Genomic DNA, 21,362 nt, shown 5'->3' on the forward strand with positions numbered 1-21,362 from the left:
TGTCATCCTAGTGATCTCTGATTGGTGGTCATATTTGGGTGTGTCATCGTAGTGATCTCTGATTGGTGGTCATCATTTGGTGTGTCACCTAGTGATCTCTGATTGGTGGTCATCATTTGGGTGTGTCATCCTAGTGGCTCTGATTGGTGGTCATCATTTGGTGTGTCATCCTAGTGATCTCTGATTGGTGGTCATCATTTGGTGTGTCATCCTAGTGGTCTCTGATTGGTGGTCATCATTTGGTGTGTCATCCTAGTGATCTCTGATTGGTGGTCATCATTTGGTGTGTCATCCTAGTGATCTCTGATGGTGGTCATCATTTGGTGTGTCATCCTAGTGGTCTCTGATTGGTGGTCATCATTTGGTGTGTCATCCTAGTGATCTCTGAATGGGGGTCATCATTTGGTGTGTCATCAGAGTGCTCTCTGATTGGTGGTCATCATTTGGTGGTGTCATCAGAGTGCTCTCTGATTGGTGGTCAGACTCACTCAGGGGAGGGGGAGGGGAGTAGGGGGAGAGTGGAGGAGAAGAGGAGGAGAGGAGAGGGGGGAGGGGAGGATGGGAGAGTAGAGGAGAAGAGGAGGAGAGGAGAGGGGGAGGGGAGGAGGGGAGAGTAGAGGAGAAGAGGAGGAGAGGAGAGGGGGAGGGGAGTAGGGGAGAGTGAGGAGAAGAGGAGGAGAGGAGAGGGGGGAGGGGAGGAGGGGAGAGTAGAGGAGAAGAGGAGGAGAGGAGAGGGGGAGGGAGGAGGGAGGTAAGGAGAGAACAGTATGAGTCATATTTATTGATCAGTGATGTGACCAATGTTATTGATTAGATGGATCTCTTCTGTTAATTAAAAACTTACAGGAATCACTGAATCATCCCCCAACAGAGGAAATTAGTACCTTGTATGAGTGTGTGTGTGTGTGTGTGTGTGTGTGGTGTGTGTGTGTGTGTGTGTGTGTGTGTGTGTGTGTGTGTGTGTGTGTGTGTGTGTGTGTGTGTGTGGTGTGTGTGTGTGTGTGTGTGTGTGTGTGTGTGTGTTGTTTATGTGTGAGCATGCTTACGTGTTCATGGATAATGCTTCTGTTAACAGGACAGTGATGTACTCTGACACATGCAATCTCTCTCTCTCTCTCTCTCTCTCTCTCTCTCTCTCTCCCTCTCTCTCTCCTCTCTCTCTCTCTCTCTCTCTCTCTCTGTCTCCCTCTCTCTCTCTCTCTCTCTCTCTCTCCCTCTCTCAATTCATTTCAATTCAATTCAAGGGGCTTTATTGGCATGGGAAACATGTGTTACCATTGCCAATCAAGTGAGGTAGATAATATACAAAAGTGAAATAAACAATTAAAATGAACAGTAAACATTACACATACAGAAGTTTCAAAACAATAAAGACATTACAAATGTCATATTATATATATACAGTGTTTTAACAATGTACAAATGGTTCAAGTACACAAGGGAAATAAATAAGCATAAATATGGGTTGTATTTACAATGGTGTGTGTTCTTCACTGGTTGCCCTTTTCTTGTGGCAACAGGTCACAAATCTTGCTGCTGTGATGGCACACTGTAGAATTTCACCCAGTAGATACGGGAGTTTATCAAAATTTGGTTTGTTTTCGAATTCTTTGTGGATCTGTGTAATCTGAGGGAAATATGTCTCTCTAATATGGTCATACATTGGGCAGGAGGTTAGGAAGTGCAGCTCAGTTTCCACCTCATTTTGTGGGCAGTGTGCACATGGCTCTTGAGAGCCATGTCTGCCTGTGTCAAGTAATTATCTTTTTGTTTTCTCATGATTTGGTTGGGTCTAATTCTGCTGCTGTCCTGGGCCTCTGTGGGGTGTGTTTGTGTTTGTGAACAAAGCCCCAGGACCAGCTTGCTTAGGGGACTCTTCTCCAGGTTCATCTCTCTGTAGGTGATGGCTTTGTTATGGAAGGTTTGGGAATCGCTCCCTTTTAGGTGGTTGTAGAATTTAACAGCTCTTTCTGGATTTAGTTCATTAGCGGGTATCGGCCTAATTCTGCTCTGCATTATTTGGTGTTCTACGTTGTACTAAGGAGGATATTTTGGCAGAATTCTGCGTGCAGCCATGGTCTGTGGTATGGTAATTTGGTAAAAAGCCAATTTGACATTTGCCCAGTACATTGTTTTCATTGAGGAAATGTATGAGTCTGCTGTTAATGATAATGCAGAGGATTTTCCCAAGGTTACTGTTGACGCATATTCCACGGTAGTTATTGGAGTCAAATTGGTCTCCACTTTTGTGGATTGGGGTGATCAGTCCTTGGTTCCAAATATTGGGGAAGATGCCAGAGCTAAGGATGATGTTTAAAGAGTTTTAGTATAGCCAATTGGAATTTGTTGTCTGTATATTTGATCATTTCATTAAGGATAACATCAACACCACAGGCCTTTTTGGGTTGGCGGGTTTTTATTTTGTCCTGTAACTCATTCAATGTAATTGGAGAATCCAGTGAGTTCTGGTCTTTAATAGTTGATTCTAAGATTTGTATTTGATCATGTATATGTTTTTGCTCTTTATTCTTTGTTATAGAGCCAAAAAGATTGGAGAAGTGGTTTACCCATACATCTCCATTTTGGATAGATAATTATTTGTGTTGTTGTTTGTTTAGTGTTTTCCAATTTTCCCAGAAGTGGTTAGAGTCTATAGATTCTTCAATTACATTGAGCTGATTTCTGACATGCTGTTCCTTCTGTTTCCGTAGTGTATTTGTGTATTGTTTAGTGATTCACCATAGTGAAGGCGCAGACTCAGGTTTTCTGGGTCTCTATGTTTTTGGATGGACAGGTTTCTCAATTTATTTATTTTATTTTTGCATTCTTCATCAAACCATTTGCCATTGTTGTTCATTTTCTTCGGTTTTCTATTTGAGATTTTTAGATTTGATAGGGAAGCTGAGAGGTCAATATACTGTTAAGATGTTCTACTGCCAAGTTTACACCTTCACTATTACAGTGGAACGTTTTACCCAGGAAATTGTCTAAACAGGATTGAATTTGTTGTTGCCTAATTGTTTTTTGGTAGGTTTCCAAACTGCACTCCTTCCATCTATAGCATTTCTTAATGTTACTCAGTTCCTTTGGCTTTGATGCCTCATGATTGAGTATTGCTCTGTTCAAGTAGACTGTGATTTTGCTGTGGTCTGATAGGGGTGTCAGTGGACTGACTGTGAACGCTCTGAGAGACTCTGGGTTGAGGTCAGTGATAAAATAGTCTACAGTACTACTGCCAAGAGATGAGCTATAGGTCTACCTACCATAGGAGTCCCCTCGAAGCCTACCATTGACTATGTACATACCCAGCGGGCGACAGAGCTGCAGGAGTTGTGACCTGTTTTTGTTGGTTATGTTGTCATAGTTGTGCCTAGGGGGGCATATGGGGGAGGGAATGCTGTCACCTCCAGGCAGGTGTTTGTCCACCTGTGTGCTGAGGGTGTCAGGTTCTTGTCCAGTTTAGGTCGCCACAGACTAGTACATGTCCCTGGGCCTGGAAATGATTGATTTCCCCCTCCAGGGTGGAGAAGCTGTCTTCGTTAAAATATGGGGATTCTAGTGGGAGGAAATAGGTAGCACACAGGAGGACATTTTTCTCTGTTAAGATAATTTCCTTTTGAATTTCTAGCCAAATGTAAAATGTTCCTGTTTTGACTAATTTAATGGAGTGAGTTAGGTCTGCTCTATACCAAATTAGCATCCCCCCTGAGTCCCTTCCCTGTTTCACACCTGGTAGTTTGGTGGATGGGACTACCAGGTCTCTGTAACCTAGAGGGCAACCACTGGGTCCGTCTCCTCTATACCAGGTTTCTTGCAGGATGACAATGTCTGTATTACCGATTTCTTTGGTGAAGTCCGGGTTCCTGCTCTTTAGGCCAAAGGCAGATGACCTCAGGCCTTGGATATTCCAGGATGATATAGTGAAGGCTTTTTGTTCCATAAAATCTCTCTCTCTCTCTCTCTCTCTCTCTCTCTCTCTCTCTCTGTCTCTCTCTCTCTCTCTCTCTCTCTCTCTCTCTCTCTCTCTCTCTCTCTCTCTCTCTCTCTCTCTCTCTGTCTCTCTGTCTCTCTCTCTCTGTCTCTCTCTCTCTCTCTCTCTCTCTCTCTCTGTCTCTCTCTCTCTCTCTCTCTCTCTCCCTCCCTCCCTCTCTCTCTCATTCTTCCACTGTACGTGACTTTGTATGATTGATCATCTGTTTCAGGAGGGAAAGTACTGGGGTAAAATTTACTCCCATAGTGAGACTAAGCAATTAATATGATCAAAGTCTATTAAACTGAATATCTGACTCCGTTTAACATTCTACTAAAACAATGTACAATCAAGTATTATGCGTTTAGCTGACTAAGATCGAAGAATGGTGTTGAGAAGCAAATTAACTTTGTCAAATGAAAGGATTCACGTACAAAGCGTAAAGTTTAAGTTACAATACTGACATTAATAAAGCATACTTCTAGGCATATAGATCCTCAGGTTACAGGACAAACCATTAACAAAAAGATGCTTACTAGGCCAGAGGCATAGAAGCTCTAGGAAATGAGAATTGATCATTCAACCTTCCTCCATGGACTGGATACAAGGTAAGAGAGAGAGAGAGAACCAAGGCATTTAATTCCATTTATATCATCTGAAGGTGTGACCTTCTCAACCCAAAACCAACCACCATTTTTGACATTACGCTATTATCCAGAGGGACTTACAGGAGCAATTAGGGTTTAAGTGCCTTGCAACCTTTCGGGTTACTGGCCCAATGCTCTTAACTGCTAGGCTCCCTGCCGCCCAGTTCTATCCGGAACCAAAAAAGGGTTCTGCCTGACCAGTCCAACAATACCAAGGTTACACTAACCTAAACACTCAAGCCCAATCTTCACAGGGTGTCACAGCATCTAAAGGATTGTAAATAAGACACACAACACAAAAAAAAAACGTTGCAGAGTGATTCAGAGTTCACTCTGTACAGAGATCATACATCCATAGAGATAGCATCAGAGTTATCGTCAGTGAACAGTTACCACGGAGATCATACATCCATAGAGATAGCATCAGAGTTATCCTCAGTGAACAGTTACCACGGAGATCATACATCCATAGAGATAGCATCAGAGTTATCGTCAGTGAACAGTTACCACGGAGATCATTCATCCATAGAGATAGCATCAGAGTTATCGTCAGTGAACAGTTACCACGGAGATCATTCATCCATAGAGATAGCATCAGAGTTATCGTCAGTGAACAGTTACCACAGAGATCATACACCCATAGAGATAGCATCAGAGTCATCCTCGGTGAACAGTTACCACGGAGATCATACATCCATAGAGATAGCATCAGAGTCATCCTCAGTGAACAGTTACCACGGAGATCATACATCCATAGAGATAGCATCAGAGTTATCCTCAGTGAACAGTTACCACGGAGATCATACATCCATAGAGATAGCATCAGAGTTATCCTCAGTGAACAGTTACCACGGAGATCATACATCCATAGAGATAGCATCAGAGTTATCCTAAGTGAACAGTTACCACGGAGATCATACATCCATAGAGATAGCATCAGAGTTATCCTCAGTGAACAGTTACCACGGAGATCATACATCCATAGAGATAGCATCAGAGTTATCCTCAGTGAACAGTTACCATGGAGATCATACATCCATAGAGATAGCATCAGAGTTATCGTCAGTGAACAGTTACCACGGAGATCATACATCCATAGAGATAGCATCAGAGTTATCCTCAGTGAACAGTTACCACGGAGATCATACATCCATAGAGATAGCATCAGAGTTATCCTCAGTGAACAGTTACCACGGAGATCATACATCCATAGAGATAGCATCAGAGTTATCGTCAGTGAACAGTTACCACGGAGATCATACATCCATAGAGATAGCATCAGAGTTATCCTCAGTGAACAGTTACCACGGAGATCATACATCCATAGAGATTCGCTTAGAGTTATCATCAGTGAACACATTTCAGATAGATGCTAAACATGGATGCTATAGTATTATTCTGTCACATTCAATAGTCAGTCCTCTGGATACTGTAGCAGAGACACATTCAATAGTCAGTCCTCTGGATACTGTAACAGAGATATAGTCAGTCCTCTGGATACTGTAACAGAGATATAGTCAGTCCTCTGGATACTGTAACAGAGACACATTCAATAGTCAGTCCTCTGGGTACTGTAACAGAGAGACATTCAATAGTCAATCCTCTGGATACTGTAGCAGAGACACATTCAATAGTCAGTCCTCTGGATACTGTAACAGAGACATTCAATAGTCAGTCCTCTGGGTACTGTAACAGAGAGACATTCAATAGTCAGTCCTCTGGATACTGTAACAGAGACACATTCAATAGTCAGTCCTCTGGGTACTGTAACAGAGACACATTCAATAGTCAGTCCTCTGGATACTGTAACAGAGACACATTCAATAGTCAGTCCTCTGGGTACTGTAACAGAGACACATTCAATAGTCAGTCCTCTGGGTACTGTAGCAGAGAGACATTCAATAGTCAGTCCTCTGGATACTGTAACAGAGACACATTCAATAGTCAGTCCTCTGGATACTGTAACAGAGACACATTCAATAGTCAGTCCTCTGGGTACTGTAACAGAGATATAGTCAGTCCTCTGGATACTGTAACAGAGACACATTCAATAGTCAGTCCTCTGGGTACTGTAACAGAGATATAGTCAGTCCTCTGGATACTGTAACAGAGACACATTCAATAGTCAGTCCTCTGGATACTGTAACAGAGATATAGTCAGTCCTCTGGATACTGTAACAGAGATATAGTCAGTCCTCTGGATACTGTAGCAGAGACACATTCAATAGTCAGTCCTCTGGATACTGTAACAGAGACACATTCAATAGTCAGTCCTCTGGATACTGTAGCAGAGACACATTCAATAGTCAGTCCTCTGGATACTGTAACAGAGAGACATTCAATAGTCAGTCCTCTGGGTACTGTAACAGAGAGACATTCAATAGTCAGTCCTCTGGATACTGTAACAGAGATATAGTCAGTCCTCTGGATACTGTAGCAGAGACACATTCAATAGTCAGTCCTCTGGATACTGTAACAGAGACACATTCAATAGTCAGTCCTCTGGATACTGTAGCAGAGACACATTCAATAGTCAGTCCTCTGGATACTGTAACAGAGAGACATTCAATAGTCAGTCCTCTGGGTACTGTAACAGAGAGACATTCAATAGTCAGTCCTCTGGGTACTGTAACAGAGACACATTCAATAGTCAGTCCTCTGGATACTGTAACAGAGACACATTCAATAGTCAGTCCTCTGGGTACTGTAACAGAGACACATTCAATAGTCAGTCCTCTGGATACTGTAACAGAGACACATTCAATAGTCAGTCCTCTGGGTACTGTAACAGAGACACATTCAATAGTCAGTCCTCTGGGTACTATAACAGAGACACATTCAATAGTCAGTCCTCTGGGTACTGTAACAGAGACACATTCAATAGTCAGTCCTCTGGATACTGTAACAGAGATATAGTCAGTCCTCTGGATACTGTAACAGAGAGACATTCAATAGTCAGTCCTCTGGATACTGTAACAGAGAGATATTCAATAGTCAGTCCTCTGGGTACTGTAACAGAGACACATTCAATAGTCAGTCCTCTGGATACTGTAACAGAGACACATTCAATAGTCAGTCCTCTGGATACTGTAACAGAGACACATTCAATAGTCAGTCCTCTGGATACTGTAACAGAGACACATTCAATAGTCAGTCCTCTGGATACTGTAACAGAGAGACATTCAATAGTCAGTCCTCTGGCTACTGTAACAGAGAGACATTCAATAGTCAGTCCTCTGGATACTGTAACAGAGAGACATTCAATAGTCAGTCCTTTGGATACTGTAACAGAGATATAGTCAGTCCTCTGGATACTGTAACAGAGAGACATTCAATAGTCAGTCCTCTGGGTACTGTAACAGAGATATAGTCAGTCCTCTGGATACTGTAGCAGAGACACATTCAATAGTCAGTCCTCTGGATACTGTAGCAGAGACACATTCAATAGTCAGTCCTCTGGATACTGTAACAGAGACACATTCAATAGTCAGTCCTCTGGGTACTGTAACAGAGATATAGTCAGTCCTCTGGATACTGTAACAGAGACACATTCAATAGTCAGTCCTCTGGGTACTGTAACAGAGACACATTCAATAGTCAGTCCTCTGGGTACTGTAACAGAGACACATTCAATAGTCAGTCCTCTGGATACTGTAACAGAGATATAGTCAGTCCTCTGGGTACTGTAACAGAGACACATTCAATAGTCAGTCTTCTGTGTACTGTAACAGAGACACATTCAATAGTCAGTCCTCTGGGTACTGTAACAGAGACACATTCAATAGTCAGTCCTCTGGATACTGTAACAGAGACACATTCAATAGTCAGTCCTCTGGATACTGTAACAGAGAGACATTCAATAGTCAGTCCTCTGGATACTGTAACAGAGATATAGTCAGTCCTCTGGATACTGTAACAGAGACATTGTGGCCCCTCAGAGGGGGAAGGACATACTGACCTTTAGACATTGTGGCCCCTCAGAGGGGGAAGGACATACTGACCCTTAGACATTGTGGCCCCTCAGAGGGGGAAGGACATACTGACCCTTAGACATTGTGGCCCCTCAGAGGGGGAAGGATATACTGACCCTTAGGCATTATGGCCCCTCAGAGGGGGAAGGACATACTGACCCTTAGACATTGTGGCCCCTCAGAGGGGGAAGGACATACTGACCCTTAGGCATTGTGGCCCCTCAGAGGGGGAAGGACATACTGACCCTTAGGCATTGTGGCCCCTCAGAGGGGGAAGGACATACTGACCCTTAGACATTGTCTTGTGCCATTTTACTTTCTTTTTTTTATTGAACCTTTATTTAACTAGGCAAGTCAGTTAAGAACAAATTCTTATTTACAATGACAGCCTAGGAACAGTGGGTTAACAGCCTTGTTCAGGGGCAGAACTACAGATTTTGACCTTGTCAGCTCGGGGAGTCAATCCAGGAACCTTTCGTTTACTGGCCCAACCCTCTAACCACTAGACTACCTGCCATGTTGGCTGGAGGTGACAGAGAGGACATATATTAGGGCCGAGCCTACAGAATGTCATACCAGACTGTTGAATATTCAGGATGTCCTGATGTGTCCTGCTTTGTGATTGGTCAGGAGAGACATTTGGCCTGGGATGTTTTTAATGATGTCATTATGCACACTAGAATGCCCTTCAAGCCGATCGGAAATGATTATTCAACAATGGCGTGGTAAAAGGTGTGTAATATGTAAGTTATTTCTGTGTTGTAACAGCAGTGCCAGTGGCTCCAGTCAACGTATCGGTAAGTCAGCTGAGATCAGACTCCGCCCTCATCATCTGGAGTGTACCACAGGGAGACATTGTCATCGGATACGTCATCTCACAACAGGTAGGAGATAATACGGAAAGATATACACTAACCAGTCCAATTTTATTTTCTCTCACTATTTTCTCAATTGTAGAATAATAGTGAAGACATCAAATCAAATCAATCAAAGTGCTGTACAGAAACCCAGCCTAAAACCCCAAACAGCAGGCAATGTAGGTGTAGAAGCACGGTGGCTAGGAAAAACTCCCTAGGAAGGCCAGAACCTAGGAAGAAACCTAGAGAGGAACCAGGCTATGAGGGGAAGCCAGTCCTCTTCTGGCTGTGCCGGGTGGAGATTAATACAGAACATGGCCAAGATGTTCAAATGTTTATAGATGACCAGCAGGGTCAAATAATAATAATCACAGTGGTTGTCGAGGGTGCAACAGGTCAGCACCTCATGAGTAAATGTCAGTTGGCTTTTCATAGACGATCATTCTACCACTCCTGCTGTCTCTAGAGAGTTGAAAACAGCAGGTCTGGGACAGGTAGCACGTCCGGTGAACAGGTCACAGTTCCATAGCCGCAGGCAGAACAGTTGAAACTGGAGCAGCAGCACGGCCAGGTGGACTGGGGACAACAAGGAGTCATCAGGCCAGTTAGTCCTGAGGCATGGTCCTAGCGCTCAGGTCCTCTGAGAGAGAGAAAGAAAGAATTAGAGAGAGCATACTTACATTCACACAGGACACCGGATAAGACAGGAGAAATACTTCAGATATAACAGACTGAAACTAGCCCCCCGACACATAAACTACTGCAGCATAAATACTGGAGGCTGAGACAGGAGGGGTCGGGAGACACTGTGGCCCCGTCCGACGATACCCCCAGACAGGGCCAAACAGGCAGGATATAACCCCACCCACTTTGCCAAAGCCCAGCCCCCACACCACTAGAGGGATATCTTCAACCACCAACTTACTATCCTGAGACAAGACCGAGTATAGCCCACAAAGATCTCCGCCACGGCACAACCCAAGGGAAGGCATGGAAGAGCACCAGTAAGCCAGTGACTCAGCCCCTGTAATAGGGTTAGAGGCAGAGAATCCCAGTGGAGAGAGGGGAACCGGCCAGGCAGAGATAGCAAGGGCGGTTTGTTGCTCCAGTACCTTTCCGTTCAGCTTCACACTCCTGGGCCAGACTACACTCAATCATAGGACCTACTGAAGAGATGAGTCTTCAATAAAGACTTAAAGGTTGAGACCAAGTCTGCGTCTCTCACATGGATAGGCAGACCAATCCATGAAAATGGAGCTCTATAGGAGAAAGCCCTGCCTCCAGCTGTTTGCTTAGAAACCATAGAAACAGTAAGGAGACCTGCGTCTTGTGACCGTAGCGTACGTGTAGGTATGTACGGCATGACCAAATCGGAAAGATAGGTGGGAGCAAGCCCATTTAATGCTTTGTAGGTTAGCAGTAAAACCTTGTAATCCGCCCTTGCCTTAACATGAAGCCAGTGTAGAGAGGCTAGCACTGGAGTAATATGATCACATATTTTGGTTCTAGTCAAGATTCTAGCAGCCGTGTTTAGAACTAACTGAAGTTTATTTAGTGCTTTATCCAGGTAGCCGGAAAGGAGAGCATTGCAGTAGTCTAACCTAGAAGTGACAAAAGCATGGATACATTTTTCTGCGTCATTTTTAGACAGAAGGTTTCAGAATTTTTTTTCAGATTGAAAAAAGCTGTCCTAGATAGGTTCGTCAAAAGAGAAATCAGGGTCCAGAGTAACGCAGAGGTCCTTCACAGTTTTATTTGAGACGACTGTACAACCATCAAGATGAATTGTCAGATCCAACAGCAGATCTCTTTGTTTCTTGGGACCTAGAACAAGCATCTAGGTTTTGTCAGAGTTTAAAAATAGAACAATTGCCACCATCCACTTCCTTATGTCTGAAACACAGGCTTCAGGGAGGGACATTTTGGAGCTTCACCACGTTTCATTGAAATGTACAGCTGTGTGTCGTCCGCATACCTGCGAAAGTTAACATGGTTAGATGGTTAGACTGGTTAGACTGTAAACTCTCCTTCTAGACCCATATCAAACATCTCCAATCCAAAGTTAAATCTAGAATTGGCTTCCTATTTCGCAACAAAGCATCCTTCACTCATGCTGCCAAACATACCCTTGTAAAACTGACCATCCTACCAATCCTCGACTTTGGCGATGTCATTTACAAAATAGCCTCCAATACCCTACTCAACAAATTGGATGCAGTCTATCACAGTGCAATCCGTTTTATCACCAAAGCCCCATATACTACCCACCATTGTGACCTGTACGCTCTCGTTGGCTGGCCCTCGCTTCATACTCGTCGCCAAACCCACTGGCTCCATGTCATCTACAAGACCCTGCTAGGTAAAGTCCCCCCTTATCTCAGCTCGCTGGTCACCATAGCATCTCCCACCTGTAGCACACGCTCCAGCAGGTATATCTCTCTAGTCACCCCCAAAACCAATTCTTTCTTTGGCCGCCTCTCCTTCCAGTTCTCTGCTGCCAATGACTGGAACGAACTACAAAAATCTCTGAAACTGGAAACACTTATCTCCCTCACTAGCTTTAAGCACCAACTGTCAGAGCAGCTCACAGATTACTGCACCTGTACATAGCCCACCTATAATTTAGCCCAAACAACTACCTCTTTCCCAACTGTATTTCATTTTAATTTATTTATTTATTTTGCACATTCTTCCATTGCAAAACTACCATTCCAGTATTTTACTTGCTATATTGTATTTACTTTGCCATCATGGCCTTTTTTGCCTTTACCTCCCTTCTCACCTCATTTGCTCACATTGTATATAGACTTGTTTATACTGCATTATTGACTGTATGTTTGTTTTTACTCCATGTGTAACTCTGTGTCGTTTTATCTGTCGAACTGCTTTGCTTTATCTTGGCCAGGTCGCAATTGTAAATGAGAACGTGTTCTCAACTTGCCTACCTGGTTAAATAAAGGTGTTCTCAACTAGCCTACCTGGTTAAATAAAGGTGTTCTCAACTAGCCTACCTGGTTAAATAAAGGTGTTCTCAACTAGCCTACCTGGTTAAATAAAGGTGTTCTCAACTAGCCTACCTGGTTAAATAAAGGTGAAATAAAAAATAAAAACATTATGCTTCCGAATGACATCACCAAGAGGTAAAATACAGTGCCTTGCGAAAGTATTCGGCCCCCTTGAACTTTGCGACCTTTTGCCACATTTCAGGCATCAAACGTAAAGATATAAAACTGATTTTTTGTTTGTGAAGAATCAACAACAAGTGGGACACAATCATGAAGTGGAAAAAAATGTAACAAATCAAAAACTGAAAAATTGCGCGTGCAAAATGATTCTCTCTGTATATAGTGAAAACAATAGTGGTCCTAAAATGGAGCCTTGGGGAACACTGACATTTAGAGTTGATTTGTCAGAGGACAAACCATCCAAAGAGACAAACTGATATCTTTCCGACAGATAAGATCTAAACCAGGCCAGAACTTGTCCGTGTAGATCAATTTGGGTTTCCAATCTCTCCAAAAGAATGTGGTGATCGATGGTATCAAAAGCAGCACTAAGGTCTAGGAGAACGAGGATAGATGCAGAGCCTCGGTCTGGCGCCATTAAAAGGTAATTTACCACCTTCACATGTCTCAGTGCTATGATGGGGTCTAAAACCAGACTGAAGCGTTCAGGATGGCAGTGAGTTGCTGCGCAACAGCTTTTTCAAAGATTTTTGAGAAGAAAGGGAGATTTTAAACAGTTTAAAAAATATTTTCTGGGTCAAGGTTTGGCTTTTTCAAGAGAGGCTTTATTACTGCCACTTTAAGTGAGTTTGGTCCACATCCGGTGGATAGAGAGGCGTTTATTATGTTCAACATAGGAGGGCCAAGCACAGGAAGCAGCTCTTTCAGTAGTTTAGTTGGAATAGGGTCCAGTATGCAGCTTGAAGTTTTGAGGCCATGATTATTTTTCATCATTGTGTCAAGAGATATAGTACTAAAACACTTGAGTGTTTCCCTTGATCCTAGGTCCTGGCAGAGTTGTGCAGACTCAGGACAACTGAGCTTTGGAGGACAGCGTAGATTTAAAGAGGAGTCCATAATTTGATTTCTAATGATCATTATGTCTTCCTCAAAGAAGTTCATGAATTTATCACTGTTGAAGTGAAAGCCATCCTCTTTTGGGGAATGCTGTTTTTTTAGTTAGCTTTGTGACAGTATCACAAAGAAAAACAAGTGTTAAACAAATCAAAATATATTTTATATTTGAGATTTTTCAAATTGCCACCCTTTGCCTTGATGACAGCTTTGCACATGCTTGGCATTCTCTCAACCAGCTTCACTTGGAATGCTTTCCCAACAATCTTGAAGGAGTTCCCACATATGCTGAGCACTTGATGGCTACTTGGCTACTAGTTAAGTGTGCCTTGAAATCGAAACAAATCATAGACAGTGTCACCAGCAAAGCACTCCCACACCATCACACCTCCTCCTCCATGCTTCACGGTGGGAAATACACATGCAGAGATCATCTGTTCACACACACTGCGCCTCACAAAGACACAGTGGTTGGAACTAATTTGGACTCCAGACCAAAGGACAGATTTCCACTGGTCTAATGTCCATTGCTCGTGTTTCTTGGCCCAAGCAAGTCTCTTCTTCTTATTGGTGTCCTTTAGTAGTGGTTTGTTTGCAGCAATTTGACCATGAAAGCCTGATTCACGCAGTCTCCTCTGAACAGTTTATGTTGAGATCTGTCTGTTACCTGAACTCTGTGTGTGAAGCATTTATTTGGGCTGCAATTTCTGAGGCTCTAATGAACTTTTCTTCTGCAACAGAGGTAACTCTGGGTCTTCCTTTCCTGTGGCGGTCCTCATGAGAGCCATGTTCATCATAGCGTTTGATGGTTTTTGTGATGTCACTTGAAGAAACTTTCAGTTATTGACATTTTCTGTATTGACTGACCTTTCATGTTATGATGGACTGTCGTTTCTCTTCGCTTATTTGAGCTGTTCTTGCCATAATATGGAGTTGGTCTTTTACCAAATAGGGTTATCTTCTGTATACCACCCCTACCTTGTCACAACACAACTGATTGGTTCAAACGCATTAAGAAGGAAATAAATTCCACAAATTAACTTTTAACAAGGCACGCCTGTTAATTGAAATGCATTCCAGGTGACTGCCTCATGAAACTGGTTGAGAGAATGCCAAGAGTCTGCAAAGCTGTCATCAAGGCAAAGGGTGGCTACTGTGAAAAATCTCAAATGTAACACTTTTTTGGTTACTACATGATTCCATATGTGTTATTTTATAGTTCGACGTCTTCCCTATTATTAATAAAAAATAAAGAAAAACCCTTGAATGAGTTGGTGTTTCCAAACTTCTGACTGGTAATGTGTGTGTGTGTGTGTGTGTGTGTGTGTGTGTGTGTGTGTGTGTGTGTGTGTGTGTGTGTGTGTAGAGGCAGGACGGGCTGATGCAGCGCTCCATTCGGGAGGTGAACTCGTCAAGTCGAGCGTGTGTGTTGTGGGACCTGGATGAAGACACACACTACAGCGTACAGGTACAGGTTAGAGGTCAGGGGGTAGAGGTAGAGGTCAGGGGGTAGAGGTAGAGGTTAGGGGGTAGAGGTAGAGGACAGGAGTTAGAGGTAGAGGTCAGGGGTTAGAGGTCAGGGGTAGAGGTAGAGGTCAACACAATGCCACAGATGTCTCAAGTTTTGAGGAAGCGTGCAATTGGCATTCTGACTGCAGGAATGTTCACCAGAGCCATTGCCAGAGAATCTAAACAACAACAAACAGCAGGGACTTAGACAGCCACAAGTCCGGGACAATCCAGCGGTCTCAGCCACAAGGGCTAACCGCGGCGCAGGCTGTGTTCAAGGAGTCAAGGAAACCTTGCTATCTTAATAGCTAGTTAGCAGCTAGGCTAGCTGCTATGCCCAACAGCTCTTTAGACTCTTGGTCAGCAGGATCCCTGGACAGATAGTAATGGTCCCAGCACCTGATGCTAACCACATCATGGGATCCAAAATTCATAAAAGGTAGCTAGTAACCAAACTTTTTCAATAGGACAATTTTTCAGAGACTTTTCAAAAAAACAAACCGAGTTCTCCCTCATTCCTGCATTCAACACATGAGGGGGTTGCAGGTCTGATTGTGTTTTATATCTTAGGTCCAGTCCATAGGTCTTCAGGGAGACAGCCAGCCCAGTCACACTGTCCACTTCAGGACCCTGGAGAAGACTGATCACTACCCTATAGGAAGCATAGACGGTAGACACACACATGCAAACATACACACACACAGACATGGACGCACACACACACACATACATGCACACACACGTGCATGCATATACAAACAGTAACTTTTACCCCTCTACCCTAGATGACCCGACCATGGAAGGGATGGATCTGACCCCTAACCTGCAGACTGGAGAACTACTCATCGTCACCACTGTACTGCTACTCTGGGCAGGTTGGTCTCTCTCTGTGTGTGTGTGTGTGTGTGTGTCTTCAACCCCCTGTCCTCTGTCTCCTCTCTGTTCTATCTTCAACCCCTTGTCCTCTGTCTCCTCTCTGTTCTGTCTTCAACCCCCTGTCCTCTGTCAACCTCTCTGTTCTGTCTTCAACCCTCTGTCCTCTGTCTCCTCTCTGTTCTGTAGTCAACCCTCTGTCCTCTGTCTCCTCTCTGTTCTGTCTTCAACCCCCTGTCCTCTGTCTCCTCTCTGTTCTGTCTTCAACCCTCTGTCCTCTGTCTCCTCTCTGTTCTGTCTTCAACCCCTTGTCCCCTGTCTCCTCTCTGTTCAGTCTCCTCTCTGTTCTGTCTTCAACCCTCTGTCCTCTGTCTCCTCTCTGTTCTCTCTTCAACCCCTTGTCCTCTGTCCCCTCTCTGTTCTGTCTTCAACCCCCTGTCCTCTGTCTCCTCTCTGTTCTGTCTTCAACCCTCTGTCTCCTGTCTCCTCTCTGTTCTGTCTTCAACCCTCTGTCCTCTGTCTCCTCTCTGTTCTGTCTTCAACCCCTTGTCCCCTGTCTCCTCTCTGTTCTGTCTTCAACCCCCTGTCCTCTGTCTCCTCTCTGTTCTGTCTTCAACCCTCTGTCCTCTGTCTCCTCTCTGTTCTCTCTTCAACCCCTTGTCCTCTGTCCCCTCTCTGTTCTGTCTTCAACCCCCTGTCCTCTGTCTCCTCTCTGTTCTGTCTTCAACCCCCTGTCCTCTGTCTCCTCTCTGTTCTGTCTTCAACCCTCTGTCTCCTGTCTCCTCTCTGTTCTGTCTTCAACCCTCTGTCCTCTCTCCTCTCCAGCGGTAATAGCTCTGTTCTGTCTTCAACCCCCTGTCCTCTGTCTCCTCTCTGTTCTGTCTTCAACCCCTTGTCCCCTGTCTCCTCTCTGTTCTGTCTTCAACCCCCTGTCCTCTGTCTCCTCTCTGTTCTGTCTTCAACCCTCTGTCCTCTGTCTCCTCTCTGTTCTGTCTTCAACCCCTTGTCCCCTGTCTCCTCTCTGTTCTGTCTTCAACCCCCTGTCCTCTGTCTCCTCTCTGTTCTGTCTTCAACCCTCTGTCCTCTGTCTCCTCTCTGTTCTCTCTTCAACCCCTTGTCCTCTGTCCCCTCTCTGTTCTGTCTTCAACCCCCTGTCCTCTGTCTCCTCTCTGTTCTGTCTTCAACCCCCTGTCCTCTGTCTCCTCTCTGTTCTGTCTTCAACCCCCTGTCCTCTGTCTCCTCTCTGTTCTGTCTTCAACCCTCTGTCTCCTGTCTCCTCTCTGTTCTGTCTTCAACCCTCTGTCCTCTGTCTCCTCTCTGTTCTGTCTTCAACCCCTTGTCCCCTGTCTCCTCTCTGTTCTGTCTTCAACCCCCTGTCCTCTGTCTCCTCTCTGTTCTGTCTTCAACCCTCTGTCCTCTGTCTCCTCTCTGTTCTCTCTTCAACCCCTTGTCCTCTGTCCCCTCTCTGTTCTGTCTTCAACCCCCTGTCCTCTGTCTCCTCTCTGTTCTGTCTTCAACCCCCTGTCCTCTGTCTCCTCTCTGTTCTGTCTTCAACCCTCTGTCTCCTGTCTCCTCTCTGTTCTGTCTTCAACCCTCTGTCCTCTCTCCTCTCCAGCGGTAATAGCTCTGTTCTGTCGTCAGTATGACATCATCAAGGACAATGACTACAAGGACAAACCCAAACGCCCCTATGTTCGGACCGAACCATCTTACTACAGCACCAGCGTCTCGGCTCAGAGCACGCCACTCTACTACAACGGGGGGGTGCAAGGCAGCAAGGTGATAAACAAAGTTTTCATCTACAAGGATGTGTTTGTGTCAACAGTGTATATAACTCAACTCTTCTCTCTGTCAGTTCCACAGGACCTCCTCTTCCTCTTCCATCATCAGAGTGTGACAGGATCTCCTCATCTTCCTCCATCATCAGTCTGTGACAGGACCTCCTCCATCATCAGAGTGTGACAGGATCTCCTCATCTTCCTCCATCATCAGTCTGTGACAGGACCTCCTCCATCATCAGTCTGTGACAGGACCTCCTCCTCCTCCATCATCAGTCTGTGACAGGACCTCCTCCTCCTCCATCATCAGTCTGTGACAGGACCTCCTCCTCCTCCATCATCAGTCTGTGACAGGACCTCCTCCTCTTCCTCCATCATCAGTCTGTGACAGGACCTCCTCCTCTTCCTCCATCATCAGACTGTGACAGGATCTCCTCCTCTTGCTCCATCATCAGTCTGTGACAGGATCTCCTCCTCTTGCTCCATCATCAGTCTGTGACAGGATCTCCTCCTCTTGCTCCATCATCAGTCTGTGACAGGACCCCCTCCTCCTCCATCATCAGTCTGTGACAGGACCTCCTCCTCTTGCTCCATCATCAGTCTGTGACAGGACCTCCTCCTCTTGCTCCATCATCAGTCTGTGACAGGACCTCCTCCTCTTGCTCCATCATCAGTCTGTGACAGGACCTCCTCCTCTTGCTCCATCATCAGTCTGTGACAGGACCTCCTCCTCCTCCATCATCAGTCTGTGACAGGACCTCCTCCTCTTGCTCCATCATCAGTCTGTGACAGGATCTCCTCCTCTTGCTCCATCATCAGTCTGTGACAGGATCTCCTCCTCTTCCTCCATCATCAGAGTGTGACAGGATCTCCTCCTCCTCCTCCTCCATCATCAGTCTGTGACAGGACCTCCTCCTCCTCCTCCATCATCAGTCTGTGACAGAGCCTTCTCCTCCTCCATCATCAGTCTGTGACAGGACCTCCTTCTCCTCCTCCTCCATCATCAGTCTGTGACAAAGCCTCCTCCTCCTCTTCCTCCATCATCAGTCTGTGACAAAGCCTCCTCCTCCTCTTCCTCCATCATCAGTCTGTGACAGGACCTCCTCCCCCTCCTCCTCCTCCATCAGAGTGTGACATCAGGAAGTGACACAAGTCTAAAGGAAGGGACACAAGCATAAAGGAAGTGACACAAGCATAAAGGAAGTGACACAACTGTACAGTAAGTGTCTTAGATGACTTGAGTACATGTCCGATCAAGAGCCCAGTTCCCTTTTTCAGTTCAGTGGCTGAAACCATCCCTCTAATATTCAGAACGGAGTATTTGACAAAGAGAATCTTGATATTGTCACAGCAATACCACCATACACCAAACAGCTAGTGGACTACTTCTCCCCAGTTAGGGAACTACTTCTCCCCAGCTAGTAAACTACTTCTCCCCAGTTAGTGAACTACTTCTCCCCAGCTAGTAAACTACTTCTCCCCAGCTAGTGATCTACTTCTCCCCAGCTAGTGAACTACTTCTCCCCAGCTAGTGGACTACTTCTCCCCAGCTAGTGATCTACTTCTCCCCAGCTACTGGACTACTTCTCCCCAGCTACTGGACTACTTCTCCCCAGCTAGTGATCTACTTCTCCCCAGCTAGTGAACTACTTCTCCCCAGCTACTGGACTACTTCTCCCCAGCTAGTGATCTACTTCTCCCCAGCTAGTGAACTACTTCTCCCAAGCTACTGGACTACTTCTCCCCAGCTAGTGATCTACTTCTCCCCAGCTAGTGGACTACTTCTCCCCAGCTACTGGACTACTTCTCCCCAGCTACTGGACTACTTCTCCCCAGCTAGTGATCTACTTCTCCCCAGCTAGTGAACTACTTCTCCCCAGCTACTGGACTACTTCTCCCCAGCTAGTGGACTACTTCTCCCCAGCTACTGGACTACTTCTCCCCAGCTACTGGACTACTTCTCCCCAGCTAGTGGACTACTTCTCCCCAGCTACTGGACTACTTCTCCCCAGCTAGTGGACTACTTCTCCCCAGCTAGTGAACTACTTCTCCCCAGTTAGTGAACTACTTCTCCCCAGCTAGTGAACTACTTCTCCCCAGTTAGGGAACTACTTCTCCCCAGCTAGTGAACTACTTCTCCCCAGCTAGTGAACTACTTCTCCCCAGTTAGTGAACTACTTCTCACCAGCTAGTAAACTACTTCTCCCCAGTTAGTGAACTACTTCTGACCAAAGCCACCTGGACTGGACCAGTTTGGGAAGAACTGCTCTAAGGGCACCTGGATGAAAGGTCACACGTACAATTTGACAAGCTGGACAACAAAGATTCAGACCGTTTTCTCCTTCTCCTTTAGGCAACGCACCTCTTTAGTCATTCCTGGGTGTTCCACTGTGGATTAAACTGTTCTACCTCCCCGTGATGTTAGGAAAACTAAGTTACAGAAACATCGACCCTGACAACAGACACACAGACTCTGACAATAGACACACAGACTCTGACAATAGACACACAGACTCTGACAATAGACACACAGACTCTGACAATAGACACACAGACTCTGACAATAGACACACAGACTCTGACAATAGACACACAGACTCTGACAATAGACACACAGACCCTAACAACAGACACACAGACCCTAACAACAGACACACAGACCCTAACAATAGACACCCTGACTCTAACAACAGACACGCAGACCCTAACAACAAACACACAGACCCTAACAATAGACACAGAGACCCCAACAACAGACACCCTGACTCTAACAACAGACACACAGACCCTAACAATAGACACCCTGACTCTAACAACAGACACGCAGACCCTAACAACAGACACTACGCCCCTAATAACAGACATATAGACCCTAACAACAGACACACATACCCGAACAACATACACATACCCTGATAACAGACACACAGATCCTAACAACCAACATACAGACCCTGACAACAGACATACAGACGCTGACAACAGACACACAGACCCTAACAACATACACACAGACCCTAACAACAGACACACAGACCCTGCTGTATAGAGACATTATAACTAACAACAGACATCCTGCTGTATAGAGACAATATAACTAACAACAGACAGACATCCTGCTGTACCTAACTAACAGGTGAATGCCCTGTACCATTGTAGAGACACTGTTAAACTGTGGACATTACCTGTGTAAAGTCACCCCCGGACATGTAGATGACTAACTAATGCAGGGCTAGGCAACCCTGGTCCTGGCAACCTTGGTCCTGGCAACCCTGGTGCCTGGCAACCCTGGCCCTGGCAACCCTTGATCTGTGAACCCTGGTCCTGGCAACCCTAGGCCTGGCAACCCTTGACCTGTGAACCCTGGTCCTGGCAACCTTGGTCCTGGCAACCCTAGTCCTGGCAACCCTTGACCTGTGAACCCTGGTCCTGGCAACCTTGGTCCTGGCAACCCTGGTCCTGGCAACCCTTGATCTGTGAACCCTGGTCCTGGCAACCCTGGTCCTGGCATTCCTGGTCCTGGCAACCCTAGTCCTGTGAACCCTTGACCTGGCAACCCTGGCCCTGGCAACCCTGGTCCTGGCATTCCTGGTCCTGGCAACCCTAGTCCTGTGAACCCTTGACCTGGCAACCCTGGTCCTGGCAACCCTGGGCCTGGCAACCCTGGTCCTGGCAACC

At 45.4% G+C, this 21,362-nt stretch overlaps 1 protein-coding gene across 1 annotated transcript; it reads left to right on the top strand.

Moving 5' to 3' along the window:
• The first annotated feature begins 4,534 nt into the window (after window positions 1-4,534).
• On the top strand, window positions 4,535-18,615 carry fndc4b (fibronectin type III domain containing 4b). Its single transcript, XM_031828090.1, has 7 exons — window positions 4,535-4,578; window positions 9,337-9,472; window positions 14,891-14,992; window positions 15,604-15,703; window positions 15,819-15,908; window positions 17,522-17,685; window positions 17,762-18,615. The coding sequence occupies exons 1-7, from the start codon at window positions 4,535-4,537 to the stop codon at window positions 17,801-17,803; spliced, it is 678 nt and encodes a 225-aa protein (XP_031683950.1). The 3' UTR covers window positions 17,804-18,615.
• The last annotated feature ends 2,747 nt before the right edge of the window (window positions 18,616-21,362 follow it).

This window comes from Oncorhynchus kisutch, linkage group LG7 (assembly GCF_002021735.2).
Source record: "Oncorhynchus kisutch isolate 150728-3 linkage group LG7, Okis_V2, whole genome shotgun sequence".
Classification (NCBI taxonomy): Eukaryota; Metazoa; Chordata; class Actinopteri; order Salmoniformes; family Salmonidae; genus Oncorhynchus; species Oncorhynchus kisutch.

Bases quoted from the DNA above. Each gene is read 5' to 3' on its own strand.
- fndc4b (XM_031828090.1), top strand. From the start codon at position 4,535: ATGAGAATTGATCATTCAACCTTCCTCCATGGACTGGATACAAG. The intron at 15,704-15,818 runs GTAGACACACAC...CCTCTACCCTAG, and splicing joins CCCTATAGGAAGCATAGACG to ATGACCCGACCATGGAAGGG. The intron at 17,686-17,761 runs GTGATAAACAAA...TCTCTCTGTCAG, and splicing joins GGGGGGTGCAAGGCAGCAAG to TTCCACAGGACCTCCTCTTC.